At 36.5% G+C, this 15,100-nt stretch overlaps 1 protein-coding gene across 4 annotated transcripts in view; it reads right to left on the bottom strand.

Moving 5' to 3' along the window:
• Window positions 1–15,100, bottom strand: part of LOC135072618 (dachshund homolog 2) — a 160,341-nt gene that overhangs the window by 128,357 nt on the left and 16,884 nt on the right. The window contains exon 2 of one of the 4 annotated variants that reach the window (XM_063966617.1): window positions 3,956–3,982. The exons of the other annotated variants lie outside the window; for them this stretch is intronic. Within the exon in view, the coding sequence (XP_063822687.1) occupies window positions 3,956–3,982 (27 nt within the window). The remainder of the gene's footprint in view (window positions 1–3,955; window positions 3,983–15,100) is intronic. 4 annotated transcript variants of the gene reach the window in all.

Below are 15,100 nucleotides of genomic sequence, written 5' to 3'. Positions count from 1 at the left end.
CCCTCATTTGTTTCCCGGTCCCCCACAGCAGAGATGAAGAAATTCTTTCTGAGTTTTCGATTACTTGTCCAATTAATTTTATAGATTCATTTGTCTTAGACGCTTTGAATTATTTGCCTTCTGCAAGTATATTGCTCTTTTTGTTTGCCGCCGTATCAATTGCACTTGTAATTTTTTGTGTAAATTTGTCATTGATATAGTTAATCAAATTATTGTTATTGGTTTCACTGACATGGTTATACATTTATTCGGATGTTTATCCCACTTTTTGCACCGACTGCGGAGGCATTTTAAAAGGTACGAAGCTCTTATAAAAAAAGCCATGCAACAAATTAGCAACTCTTCAATGAGCGGTGGTGACTCTAATTCTGCATCATATACCTAACTATCAGGTATTCTAAGTGTATCTACCCCTTAAGGGTCTTTGATGAGTGGTCGATTGTTAATAGAGTCGACACGTTCTAAGTCGACCCTGCGAGGACTTCCCTAGGTCCAGGGGAGTCAACAGTTGGGCTGCTGACGAGAGGGAAAGTTCACGTCCCGTTTGTCAGCACGGCTGCCCGCACAAGTGGGTGAGTGCGGTTACTGGCTGAGCAACGCACCGGCCACTCGTGACGTAATTGGCAAGGGGGCTCATTAAACACAAGAATTTTCGCATGATGCACATGTTCACACCTCTCGAGGGTACGAGTGGTTTGATGATTGGTCACCCGATGATAGGTTTATAAAAAAAAATCCAATAATTCGCAAATTTACCTAAAAAGCCTGACTTGCCTGTATTTCTAAATCGCATATTTAGCGTAGCCTTCAATTTAAAGCAGTGACCAAAGTGAATCAATTTAATTGTCTGTAGTCGTTTTGACCAATCACATTTGAATGGGCGATTTAATAGTGTGTCCAATTACTTCACGCAGTACGAGGATTTAAGTGCTCACCGCGGTTTTAGGCTTTATTTTGATGCACACACGGCTAGAAGGCATTAGCAAGAACTTTTTTGACAGTTGTAATTCGTAATGCGTAGAAAATTGAGCTCTATGTTGGACAACAATAGAAGTGGGGGGTGTGATTGTGTTAGTGAGACAATAAGTGGTCAAGCAAGGCGTTAGAGAATACCTATTGTTCATACTGGCGTGAGCGCACTGCGCGTAGGCGGCAGATCAAAGCCCAAAGCCGATTGACATTGAGATGTGACCACACCTTCCACCGGACGAAAGATTAGTGTGGATATTGATTTTTTTTTGTTTTACTATTTTTCTACCTTTAATGAGAGATCTACGTCGAAGCCTGCATAATTATTAAATTACGAACCAGAATAAGTTCAAAAAGGTAAGCATATTAATTGGCGTGAATCATCTCCGAAGAGGCAAATGTTTGCAATCATACTTATCCGTAGGCCATTTATAAGAAAAAATTAAAGTATGTACAGCACATCCGCAATTAAGCATATTAGTCGCGTAAATAATTAGTCATTTATATTTTTAAAATATTTTTATGACATTTTTCTAAAAAAATCTATGACATCTGCTCTACATGTCGATTCTCGAAAAAGGGAAATGCAAATAAACACACGCTCAGGCCCCACAAAGGGAATCGCATCACCGAGGCAAAGTGAACCGACACAGACGGACACCTCTGCGATTCCGCAATAAGCACACCCTAACGCGATGGACGCTACTCGGAAATCACTCGATATAATTATTATGATACATATTTTTGTTTCTTAAGTTTTTCAAATTATGAAAATTTTCACTGTCACATATTTGTATCTAGCATTTCAAAAAATTCAGATACAAAAATATGTATAATATACCCTGTTAGTACTATGTAGAAAGTTCTACAGTTTATTTTTGTTCTACCATGGTGTTTTGATACAAACGGCAGCACAAAAAGAAAACTCTACCAAGGTCGTTTCTTTTTAATTTTTTAAAAATATATTTTACTTATGCGTTTCTATAATTTGGAATTTTTAAACCATTTGAATACTAATGAAACTGACGTTTTTAAACTGCTTAAAACTTAAAAACAATTTCGGAAAAGTGAAAGGAAAAATAACATTCGAAATCAATTGTAGAGCGACTTGAGAATGAATCGCATGAGACCACGGGTGTCAGGGCGCCGGTCCCCGGGACCCTTTACAAAATCATTTCTATTCCATTTTCCAAAGTGAAAATTGCCCACGGACGGTCAAAGGGTTAACAATTTAGTGTTTATCTGAATTCCTTTGTTAGTTTAAAAGGCGTTAGAATGTAAACCGATCCTTTGTTGTGATTGCTGTACGTTCTGCTGAAAACATTCGCTTTAGTAGGTGTTTTGTTTACCCGCTCGCAGGTACGTTATTTGAGAATAAGAGAATCACCCTAATTGAAATGGGGTTGCTTGTTTTGTTTTTGGAACTTTGTGATTGTGATGACAATTTGTAACCTTGTTGCAGCTTTGAAATAGTGAATTGATTTTTGATCCATACTATCCAACTTTCAAACTTGATGACATTAAAATATAAAAAGAAAGAAATGAAATGTATTTGAACTATCTTAAGATCATTTCAATGCATCTCAATTCATATCTTAAGGAGCTTATCAATGGCTACTGTGCTGGGTAATAACAAAAAACCAACAAAAGCTATACCGGATTTAGATTCGTTTGACTGTCAATAAATGTGTTGTTTATTTTTTAATGCTCTACCAGATTAATATTGAGAAGTAATTTTAAGTCTGAGCTTTTGATATTTGATAGTAACTCCTTAATTACATAGATTAATGCAAATTTTCAAACATTATTGATGTCTGTGCTGTGGCAGATTTATTCAAGGCTACCTAAGATCTTTCTAGTTTTTACACACCAACCAATAATGTAAAGTCATACTCCCAGTCTTTTATATCTGCCATTCGCAACAGATGCAAAACTTTTCGTCATCGTATGCAATTGAGACCACTCAGAATGTGCAATATCAACGAAAACAGTGGAGCAAATATTCAGCTTTGTGCTCGCTTTGTGGCTCCACAGCGTGGCTCCAGCGTCAATGGGCCGCGCGGTGGGGCGCCCACGGAAGCCGCCGTCTCTTTTTGTTGGCCCAACGTTTTATCAAACATTTTAATGGCCGGCTTTATGACGCCAACAAAAGAAGCGTGCCAACAGAGGCGTTAAATCCCTAACGATTTGATGATGATCATCACGAGTTTGTCATTGGAACGATTTTGGGTCTCGTTATCGGTCATGCGTGATTCTGAGCAGATGTAGAAATCAGAGAGCCTTTGAAGTACACTCGCATGTTATTATTGGGAAGTTTAATAGAGTTCAGTCGGTCTCATAGTGTACTTATGATTAATAACTATTCTAATAACTTACCACACACGAAGCGAAGGCACGATTCTCAACAAAGTAAAAATAGGTACCAACCACACAACCATGCTTATACAACTAAACATAAACGACTATCACATTCATTTAACATTTATCTACCATATACTTGTAAATTTATCTGTGATTTGATTGGGAATTAATCTCATAAAGAACTAAGGTGTAACCTGGAACCAAAACAACGACAACTAACATTTCACCCACAATAATGCAGTAAAATAAACACACCACTGAACATAGGCAACCGAACGTGTAAAAAGTTCATGGCTCAATCAAGCATTAAAAAAAATTAAAGATATTTTATTAAGGTAATAACTTTCATGGCAAATGAAATGGGACCTACCTTCAATAAATTGCGTGAAGAATTTTAATAAAAATAAAATTTAAAAACAATTAAAAGAAAACACACCAATAAGCAATTTTGTAGGAAAAATAATACTGTGCATAATAATCCTGCGTTGCGGGTGTGTAGTGTGGTCTTCCAGGCTACCCCCTTAGCCTTCGAGCGACAGCGGCCGAGCCCGCCCGAACGTTTCCGAACGCAACCGAACCCGGCCGAACGAAACCGAACGCGCGGCGCGAGCTACTAGCGACATACCTGTCGGGCGCTTTCATTGACAGGCACCTGAAATGAAGAAAAAAATCGATCCAATTCGTTGAATATTTTTAAACTTTAACAAAATTTTGGCTGACTACTCGGTCACACAGATAAATTTACATGCAATGGGATCACCTACGAAGCTTATGCTAACAACGCATTAAAGACACCGTCTCCGTCCGTCATAGATTCGCAATAGTACAGTAATAAAATTGTGAAACTTGAAATATATTATTATTACAAATCAATCATCTTTTAAACGTGTTCCCTGCGACAGAAAACATGGAACAAAAAGTCAATACAAAAATTAAAAGTAAACACAAAAAAGAATAAACTGTAATGTGGCAAAAACAGTTAAAAACAACATTGCAAGATGTATTAGGACAGTTGTTAAAATACGGGGTTGTGTGGAGCTCGCCGCGATATTGTGCGCGCGCACGCGATCTCTCTCGTGTTTGCATTCACACACTGCTGCATTACAACGGTTCTTCATTCCATAGATCAAATTCAGAGCAACAACGTTATTAACCCGAACATTAAAAAATTTAAACAAATTAATAAATTTTTCAAAAGGTCGTGTTTTGATAAAGGATTTACTTTTTATTTAAAAGAATTCTCATAAAAAAGTTGTATACGTATTTACACGTATTTGTACGATTTAACTTCGAAATGCCCATCCTGAATCAGTTTGTCTTATAAAGTTCACTCCAACGTCTCCAACTCTATTAACCAAATATGACTGCCAAGCAATTTTACGCGATAAATTTTCGGTGAAATTACCTTACTTGACCTCCGAATTGAATTGGACAAAATTAACCAACTGCCCAATAAAATGCGATTAGTATTTAGTCAACCCCTCCCTCCGGTGGATGAATTTATTAGGTTATTGCCGGTCGAGTCACGCAAACAAAATCCTAAAATTGCATAACCAAATCAATTCCGTTAAATGGAAATCAATCCCCTTAATAACAAATCCTACTCTATATTGCATGTAGCACACACGAAAGCAATTGAATTTTATGGAACTGCCCCCAACGTAGTAAGGACGTTGAAATGCTAATATTAATTAGTTGGATTGGAACAAAAGAGGTCACAAAAACCGGCCTAGTGCAACATAAATTGAGGACGGCGAGCTGGGGAAGCTCGGATACACCCGATACATTTACTATGAAGTCATGATCATTATTTAATTCACGTTTAAAATTGACTTTAAAATACTTCAAACTCAATTCCTCTTGTGCGAGTTATGTAGGTAATCGTTTTATGAAAAGAGCTTTTAAGTAAACGCGTTCTTTTTTTCCATATGAGTAAGAACCCACAGTTTAAACCCTTATAAGAACGTACATTGAATAAAGTAGTCCAACGGCTCTGAATAATACGTTTCACTTTGCATGTAAAGAGACGGCATGACTATCGTTTTGTGTTATTTTTGATACGAATACATTTCTCGTGGATATTATAATCAGCGGCACTTACCACGCACGCACACACGCAACAAAATCAAGTCACCTACTCGAAAAAACCAATCTATCAATATTAGGACACAAAAAAAATGCAAGTCAGTTAATAATCCTGAATCGGCAATCGACAATGGAAATAAAGTCACAGTCACTTTTTTAATAATGGCAACTCAGTTTTCTTTTTTATTGCCACCCTAGGTACGTTTGACATTTGAACTGGCTGATGACTTGGCCGCCATGATTGATCGTCGCGACCCAGTAAATGAGTGCAATTTAGCGTTTATTTTCTCTTTCTATTCAATGTTTGTTATTGTTAACTGCATAAAATTATTCCAATAAAAAACTTATAGCTTTTATTCTCATGATGGCTTATTTCATACACGCTGCTAGCCAGTGACTATTTTAAACAATGCATCGAAGTCGTCCTAATAAAACAAAACTCTCAACACGAATAATAAATATCATATTTACATACAAATTAACTGTTGAACTGTGACTGGTAGTCATTTGTCAATCTGCAATGTCATTCCAAATCCCAGAACCAGACAACAAGAATAGTTTATTTAAAAGCAACTTAAAGTTCCCAAACAATAAGGTCTGAAATAGCATCTTGTTTTCTTGCTTATTCCAAAGTTTTCTCTTGACTTTGTAATTGGAATCAGATCTGTATTGTCTCAGAAATATGTTTCATATTCGATTTGATGCATCTCAAGAGGCTGGAGAAATGAGTGACTGCATACAATTCATCATCGGGCAAGTATCCGCCCCGCCGTAACGAATCGCTAGTAAATAAATTGACCACAAACATTTCGGTCCATTTCTTTTGAAGCCTCCAAACAATTTCCAGATTAATTAATTTACAGCCTCGACTAGTTACTGTTTTTGCTAATCTAAATAAGCTTTGGACGATGTCGATGGTATTTCGAACAAAGAAAATAATGTTGTTTTCGTTCAATGATTTTTTGTAGCATTTCATTGTTAGCTCATGACTTTTAATTCTGTGTAGCTTAAAATGTAGGTCAAATGCAAGTAAGTACTTATCAGTTGAATATAAATTACATTTGACAGCTCTTAGGGCTAGATTGAAACGTCCTAGGCTAAGCAATCAATTGGTAACCGTGCGCCAGGCCAGGAAGTGGGGGTCTACCAATTTATTGGGGCTGCGAACCAACGAAGCGATATCAAATTATGGACAAATGATCGGCTGTACATGATACTTTGTTATAAAGTAGCTAAATATTTTTTTAGAGAAATAAACAGTCTACTAACATGAAAGTGATTCATATTGGTGGAGTAAGTAGTTCTTCAGAGATCTACACTAACTTGAAACTTTCATTTTCTGCTGTTTTATAGTTTTAACATTTTGTTCAGACTAATTAAGTTAACCAGTAGTTAACACAATTTAACAAAAGTTATAAAAAAGCTTTAGAAAATATTTTTTAGCAACATTTTTATTTAACGCCTCTAAATTTCAATAGAGACCTTTTCTTAACTCTATGATATTTTGACACTGGTCCTAGTCTTCATCTAATCTACTTAGTTAATTAAAAAACAAAAATATATCAAAGCTCATCGGCATAATCAATTACGCTAGGGAGATGATTTGCTCAAGTGTCTAGAAACGCAGCGCTTAATTAAAATGTAGAAATAATTCCTGTGTAGTACCGCCCCACTCGCGTACCAAATTAATAATGTAAATAAAACCCCTTGTCCCTATTCCGGCCGTTTATTATTATTTACATAGAGATCACTGATCACTTTGCATTAATTTCCAGATAATAATTTTCAATCTCGAATGTCATCAACGTAAAAATGATATACCTACATTCATGTAATATTTGCTACACGACTCCTACAAAAGTAAACGCTTTATTAATTGAATATGCACAAGTAATAGCTATTATTGTGACATAACATAAATAATAAGATGACGTAATGAATTGCTTGTTATTATCGGAATTATGTTTTCTTGCTCAAGAAACCAAGGTTTTTTACTGTTCATGTTACATGGAAAGGATAATATTGTGAAATAATTGTGTTGCGGTATTACGGTAAGCAAGCACATTAAATACCTAAATCCAAACCCTTCCGAGCCACCTGCCCTCTAAGCAAACTTTTGACACGACCTTACAAACATTTTTCGGGAAAATAATTGCGCATTTATCCTCCCGGGGCATTAATTTCCCTTCACCTGTGATTCAGCGAAGGAAACAGTCCAATTAGTACATTTCTTCGTACTTACTCAAAAGGGATAAAAAGCCAACCTTCCACAGCCCAAGCGACGCGACAAAGTTGCTAATTGTTTGTATTTTAGGTTCGTTTTCTGTGACTGCCACAGGCACAGTTCTTCTGATCAATCATAATTATCATTTAAATGGAGCAAAATTGTCCTTAAATGTCCCACGTACGTTTTAATTTATGCTAATGCATTTTAGAGCTCAAAACTTATAAACCGAACCTAACACATCGGCTAAGTGCCGGCAAATTAAGATAACAATAAAAAAAGTACTAGCAGCCGTGACCATCACGTAGTAATTATGGTATTTACTATGGTAATATAGAGTCGGATCTTTCAGAAGTGCGTGTAGCTTTAACACGGAGTAGTCGCCGCAAAATTGCTGTGTAATTTAATAATGTCAGTCCGCGTGGAAACTCCTCGGTCGATTTTAATAGAAAAAACATTTTTACAATTGCAACAAATTTGCCGACATTAAAATAATTGGTGCGCTCATAGATACTAAATGTTGATGACATTTTTAAGTCAACTGCAATTAATCATGTGCATTGGCTAGCCTTAGCGGTCTGTAAGCGTCTTATAGCGTGCAGTGTCGCGCCGGTTTTAGTAATCCCCCTTTATTGCTGGTAGAGGACTGCGTCCTTAAATTTTCTTATTTATAATACTCCAAGAATTATTACTTCTGAATCGTTTAAGTCTTTGCGCTGTGCTTGTAATCCCGAGAGCTGAGATTAAAATGTTCTCCCACCGCTAATTAAAAGGGTAACTTTTTTACGTTAGTGATTAATCAAAACAGTCGCGTACTTACTTTATTATGGTTAAAATGTTTTGTATAGATTTTGAGATGGGTTGTGTTTTTATTTTTTGTCTGATTTGTATCATTCTATTAATAGAGAGGACCAGTTTAAATTGAAGTGGTCACATGCGATGGAGACACCTGCCCAGTGATGGTTTGTGACACTGACCTTTTTCTCGATACTTATGCAATGCAAGTGCCAGTCGGCGACGTTTTTGTGCTTGTTTCATTTCTGCTTTTTGCTCTACAGTCGCGTCGACTGGACTTTACATTACGCCATTAAGATTGGTCTTGAAATGTGTACATTATTCTGTTTCTATCGACTTGAAATAGACTGAAAAATACAATTACACATAATAAAAGAGATTAAAAAATCTACAGCCGCCTTACCTGGTGGTTGGCGTACTGGAATGTAACTCTAGGGTTGAGGGTTCAAATCAGTGCAAAAGCACTGTTTAAAATCTATATTAAGGTAATTGGTAAATTAATATAATAATTATTTTACTAAACTAATGCTAGATTACCTTTAGTTGCAAAAATAGAGTTCACAAAGCAACAGCCTATGGCTCTACATATGAGTCGTACTTAGTTTTGAAAACATTATTAATCTGTGTCATACTGAAGTTATACTATAATATTGTAGCATTCAATTATTGTAATTAGAAGCCGTAGAAACCCATAAAATTTTGCCTATCTGATATGATAACTGCAGTACTTAACTCGACCGTAAGTGCACAATGAATTATGTCATATTACACGCCCTTTACAGTAGATCCCCGGTCAAGCCCACTCGTTGTTATTACTTCGCTAATGGTTTTAATTACATAACATAAACACATAATTTCTGTACCAAAAACGCAACAAGTTGATGAGCTAGATTCTAGTCTAGAACATAAATTGTGATCTAGTATACAAATGCTTGGTTTCGATTCGAATAGATACGAAAGTCTGCAAGACAGTAAGGGCAGAATAAAGGCAACAGAAGCAATTGGCCTAAGGCACCCAGTGCGATTATACAGTCACGATTTATTGTACGTCAAACTTAATTAAATATACAGATATGAAACTCTACAAGAACTTGAACGCACTTTAATGCTCAGTCACAAGGTTCAGATTCCCACAGCAACTGTTCCATCAAGTGTATACTAAAGTTGGTCGGATGGAGGCTCAACACAGTACGGTCAGGACTGTTTAAGGAAGATACTTGTCTAGAACATAGAACTAGTTACATTGAAAATGAAACTTGGTAAGGTAAGACTGTTTTCGCAGTAACTAATGTTTTGAAACTACACACGGCCGTTTCGTACCAAATGATTAAGTGGACCTCCTTTACAGGTCTTGTTCATACCATACCAAGTTAATGAAACAAAAATTTCGACAATCATAAATTATTATACTAAGATAAACAAAATATTAATGATTTTATTTGAAACATGAATGAATAATGATTGATTTTTCAATCACGGTTAATATTTTCACATCAAAATTTTCAGGTAACTTAGAATACGATTTGTCGAAAGTTACGATTATTTACGGTTACATGTTACAAATTTGGCAGCAACGAAATGTATTCCAAAGCCAAAAACTAGCTCATCATATTTCCACCGGTAACTAAAATCTAAGTAACAATGCAGCGAAGGATTGCACCAAGACAAGGTAAATTTCGAACCGTCACACATGGTCTGATAGTGTCTAAACGGCTCCATAAAACGAATTACGTTGTTACGACTGCCAACAAATTCTGCACTAAGCTCGCCGCAGCACGCGAGCGTCCGCGGACCACGATAATAACACCGCAATTATGTCAATGGACAATGCAGTCCTACACTTTTTGATACCGTTAGACTAAGCTTCGACTCCATGTAGAGTCCTAATGGGATACAAAATAATGAATTCTTCCTGATGACCACAGAAATCGTATACCTAAAGCTCTGTTAGAATTTTGAACATGACTTGGTAAAAGTCACAGTATTTAACGTAATTATATTAATTAAAAAGTCATTTTGATTAGTTTTTATGAAATAGATAATCTATATTAACTTAATCAGTAATCTTGGAATGCAATGCAATAAAACTTTTTGCATAGAAGCTACTAACAAGAAATAACTTGCACTGTTATTGTGAATGAATACTTTTCTTGGAAATAGGCAATAATTTTGTTAGCATAAGCAAACGTTTCGCTCATTCTCAGGCTTCCTGCATGCATCATTCCGACGATATTATTAAGACATCAAAACATAGCGAGGGGAACACGCCTCAATTTGTATAATTCAGGAAATCGTACGTTGTGATTTTAGTAAAAGGTTTTATTTCCCTACTATTTGCGTGACCCGCTTTACTTGATTTCAACAAACATTACTTATATCGTAATAAGTTAATATTGCATTATTGATTTGATAACCATTAATGTCAATCTCCTAAAATTATCCAAATGTAATCTGACGTGCCGATTCTCCATTCGTATATAATTAATTAAGCCACCAAGTGTATGATTAAAACAATCATGCATGACTGTGTGTTGAACAGGTATGTTTATCTGTTAATCAACAAAATATAATTGACTTTCGTCACATAAAATCTAATCGTAGACATTCAAACGAACCAAATAAAAATAATACGGATATAAATAATTAATTGTAACAATCAAATATTGAACAATAAGTTATAAAATGTAATATTAAAGACAGAAGAAAGTGAAGAATCGGTCAGTGGTTCGCCGAACGTAGCCGCGGTGTGTACTCGGAATTATTCACTGTTGAATTGACACGAAGAGCTAGCGGCTAGTTACGAAACCGCAATAATTAAAACTGTTAACGAATGAAAAAATACCTGAGAATTCTGATTGCCAGATAAAGCAGCACGATTGTCTTGGGTTGCATATTGAAAAAACATGCAACAGAGATAAGGCGTTACATGCTTGAGTGAGTTAAAGGCATCGCGGGTGAACACCAGCTAATTGCATTTCCTACTGTGTTACTACATTGGTGCATAACGAGTGCACTATTGCCGACACTCACAACGGTTCATTTTTGATAAAACTTCGCTTTTAATCTATGATAGATCTAGGCATCTGATAAGTTGTTTTTGCAAACGAAAATTATACCTATTCAAACTGGACGCTTAACTGATCAATTTGATCGTATGCAGGTTCTAAATTTTTATTACCGCTCTGTAAATATGTTTGCGGAATTTAATCTATGGAAGGGTGAACGACTACAGACTGCTGAATTACAAAAGAAAAATTAAGTAGAGTGGTGCTACATTTTGATACCGAGTGGTTGTGCTACCACAAATCTGTAAATATGACACGACTTTTTAAATTACGGATGGTGCACTGTTTCTTAGTCCAGTAGAATTAGATTTTAAATCGGAAATAATTCCTACAAAAGATTTTATTGCTTTAATGGCTAAATTGGTTGCTAATTAAGACTCTCCTAGGTTTTCGACTTCGACGGAGTTGTGCTTAAGTGGTGGGGGCCCCCGAAAGGGGCGCTTTTTCGGTTTTCCGTTTATACCGCGTAAAGGAGTTACCCTATCGAAAAGTGGTGTTCCTGACGGTTGAAGGGCATTTAATCCTGCATTAAATAAGACCAAATTCATATGTTTTGGACAAACCGGTCTCGTGCAAATGTTCGGCAAAGTAGAAAATATGTGTATAATTAATGACCCTCTCCACGTCCAATGGCTCGTTACCCGCAGGCTTCCAAGTCTTGAATAGGAGCGCCTTAACCAGTGTAACCCTATGAAAGCTTACGAGCTGGATGCGCCTATCCTTGTTCGTCCCAGCCGTTCCTTAACTGCGGTTGCTGCACCTCTCCCTGGCACTCTCCTGAACGACTCTGTGTTACCTAATGTGGCTGCCCCTCTTCCTTGTACCCTCCTGTACGATTGCATTGCTTAGCCATATGCCTGGTCCAAGGTTCGACGCCACAAAATCAACTTCGTACTCGTGACAATAGTTTAAATACTATTTTCCGTGCTTGCAACATTTTTCTTTACTGCTTCGCCTTTATTAGTCGTGGAGTGATTGTATATATCCTATAGCCTTCCTCAATTTATGAGCTATTCAACACAAAAATAATTATTTCAATCAAACTAGTAATTCTTGAGATTAGCGCGTTCAAACAAACAAACAAAAAACTCTTCAGTTTTAATATGAACTTGTTGTTGTTGATTTTTGGCGTCGAACCTTAGACAAGGCATACGGCTAGGCAACGTAGTTGTGCAGGAGGATACAAAGAAGAGGGGCAGCCACAGTAGGTAACACAGAGTTTTTCAGGTGAGTGCCAGGAAGAGGTGCAGCAACCGCAGTTAAGGAACGGCTGGGACGAACAAGGATAGGCGCATCCAGCTCGTAAGCCTTCATAGGGTTACACTGGTTAAGGCGCTCCTTTTCAAGACTTGGAAGCCTGCGGGTAACGAGCCATTGGACGTGGAGAGGGTCATTAATTATACACATATTTTCTACTTTGCCGAACATTTGCATGAGAACGGTTTGTTCAAAACATATGAATTTGGTCTTATTCAATGCAGGATTAAATGCCCTTCAACCGTCAGGAACACCACTTTTCGATAGGGTAAGTCCTTTACGCGGTATAAACGGAAAACCGAAAAAGCGCCCCTTTCGGGGGCCCCCACCACTTAAGCACAACTCCGTCGAAGTCGAAAACCTAGGAGAGTCTTTATGGGCAACTAATGAAGCCATTAAAGCACTAAAATCTTTAGTAGGAATTATTTCCGATTTAATTCATTTTTGTGTTTAATTCTACTGGCCTATCTAACAAAATCTAAATTTAAGAAAATGCTATTAGCCATTTTAGTAGGGGAGCACGGTAAATTTTATCTGCAACAATCAAATCTTCTTGCAGTTATTCTGCCTTGACAGGTACCAATTTGTACACTTAAACACTTTCTATCGAGATTTGCTATAGTTCATTTTCATGACAAAGCATTGGCCACGCTGAATGGTAAATTGAAATTTCCGTTGTTTTAACTTCGCCCGTCATGATTCGTGATTCCTGTTTCTATTTATAGTAAGTTGAAATCTATCTAATTTAATTCAGAGCTAAATGTCTCGAGTTATCACAAAATTTACAAATATTTACAATCAGATAGTAATAATAGTACCTACCTACATGAGTTTAAGTTATTTGACACTGTAATTAAACACAATTAATAACACGTCATTGGAAGCAAAAATGAATACGGATGCATTTGATCAGAGAATTACATTCGTAACTTGTGACAGAAACACTCAAATACTAGGTATCTAAAGCGAGTAATGTGCATCCATTGCAGACAATATGACTCTCGCACTATCTCCTTACGGAAGTTGAATTACCGTATCAAGCTATTTCTTGAACAAACAACCTCCATTGTACTACCTTGTCGCACTCATCCTGAGTACTTTTGCTGGCACCTTTGTGCTTACCCTAAAGTTCATAATGCTTATGTTTGTTTTGTCACTTACTCCGTTTGAAATCATGAATGGACACATTTGATTCTAGAATTCTCGTTCGTGACGCAGCACGATATTGATTTATCTTTCACGATACCATCGTGCAGTAATAAGCAAGCTTACACGTAATATTTGACGGCTGTAAATTTCCCAAATTAGATCGCGGAGCGGTACCTTTGTTACCAAGCCACAGTGATTAGTGTAACAGAGGTTCTATTCATAAATTTTCTCATATAAATGATAAGAGTGAACACACGGATCAGCCCACCGGCAGAGCAGGATGTATCTGTAATCTTGTTTGCTGAGAACCAGAGGATGTGTTTATACCTTATTACAGGCCTTCGTTTTAAAGAGGACACATACTTAAACTAGTACAAACATAATGTACGTAATAAAATGGATTTCATATGTACTTAAAACTCAACGTTACATCTCATAATTTTAACAGATAAGACTACGTTTTTAACAAAAGTGTTCTATCTTACCAAAACTATAACACATCTCAATTCATTATTTAGCTAGTATAATTTTAGTCATTATTATCTGCATAATTTGAGTCTGCTACAAAAAAAAATTGCATATCCGTATCAAAAGCACTTTAACTCGAGTATGATTTAACAATCATAAATGTTACTTATACAGATTCTCAACCTCTAGGTATTTTAGCGATAAAAGATTATCTCTATCTTTTTCCCAACTCTAATCTAGGGCTCTACAAAATCATAAGATTTGGTTCTACAGTTGAGCGTCAAAACCAACCAAGACAAGAGACGATGCTCATGATAATAGAATTTATTCAAGTACCTACATTTAACATTTCATTCCATCATACCAATCAGGTTTTGAAATTAGATCCGTTAAGTAGGTAGTTCGGGCCCGGCTAGGCGATGTTTACGCGGACATAGCTAACGACCAATTGCTAGAACCGCATAATACATTCGTACGAGCGCACACAATTACAACGCCGTGGACAATAGAGATATCTGATTCGACCGATGCATATGTATAGGAATTTTAATTGGAAATATGAGCGAATGTTGCTTTGTTATGTTGTGATTTAGAACAGTTTCTATCCTGCACTGCAGATTTTAGATACGTAAACTTTATTGACTCGTATTACCATACGTAACGAGCTATAATTAGGTGAAAAAGCACTGACTGATTTCAATCCATTATTTCCTTGATAGTTCAAATA

Source organism: Ostrinia nubilalis, chromosome 6 (genome assembly GCF_963855985.1).
Source record: "Ostrinia nubilalis chromosome 6, ilOstNubi1.1, whole genome shotgun sequence".
In the NCBI taxonomy this organism is placed as follows: Eukaryota; Metazoa; Arthropoda; class Insecta; order Lepidoptera; family Crambidae; genus Ostrinia; species Ostrinia nubilalis.
Note: the sequence above shows the minus strand (reverse complement) of the source record. Positions and strands in the feature narration are given on the sequence as shown.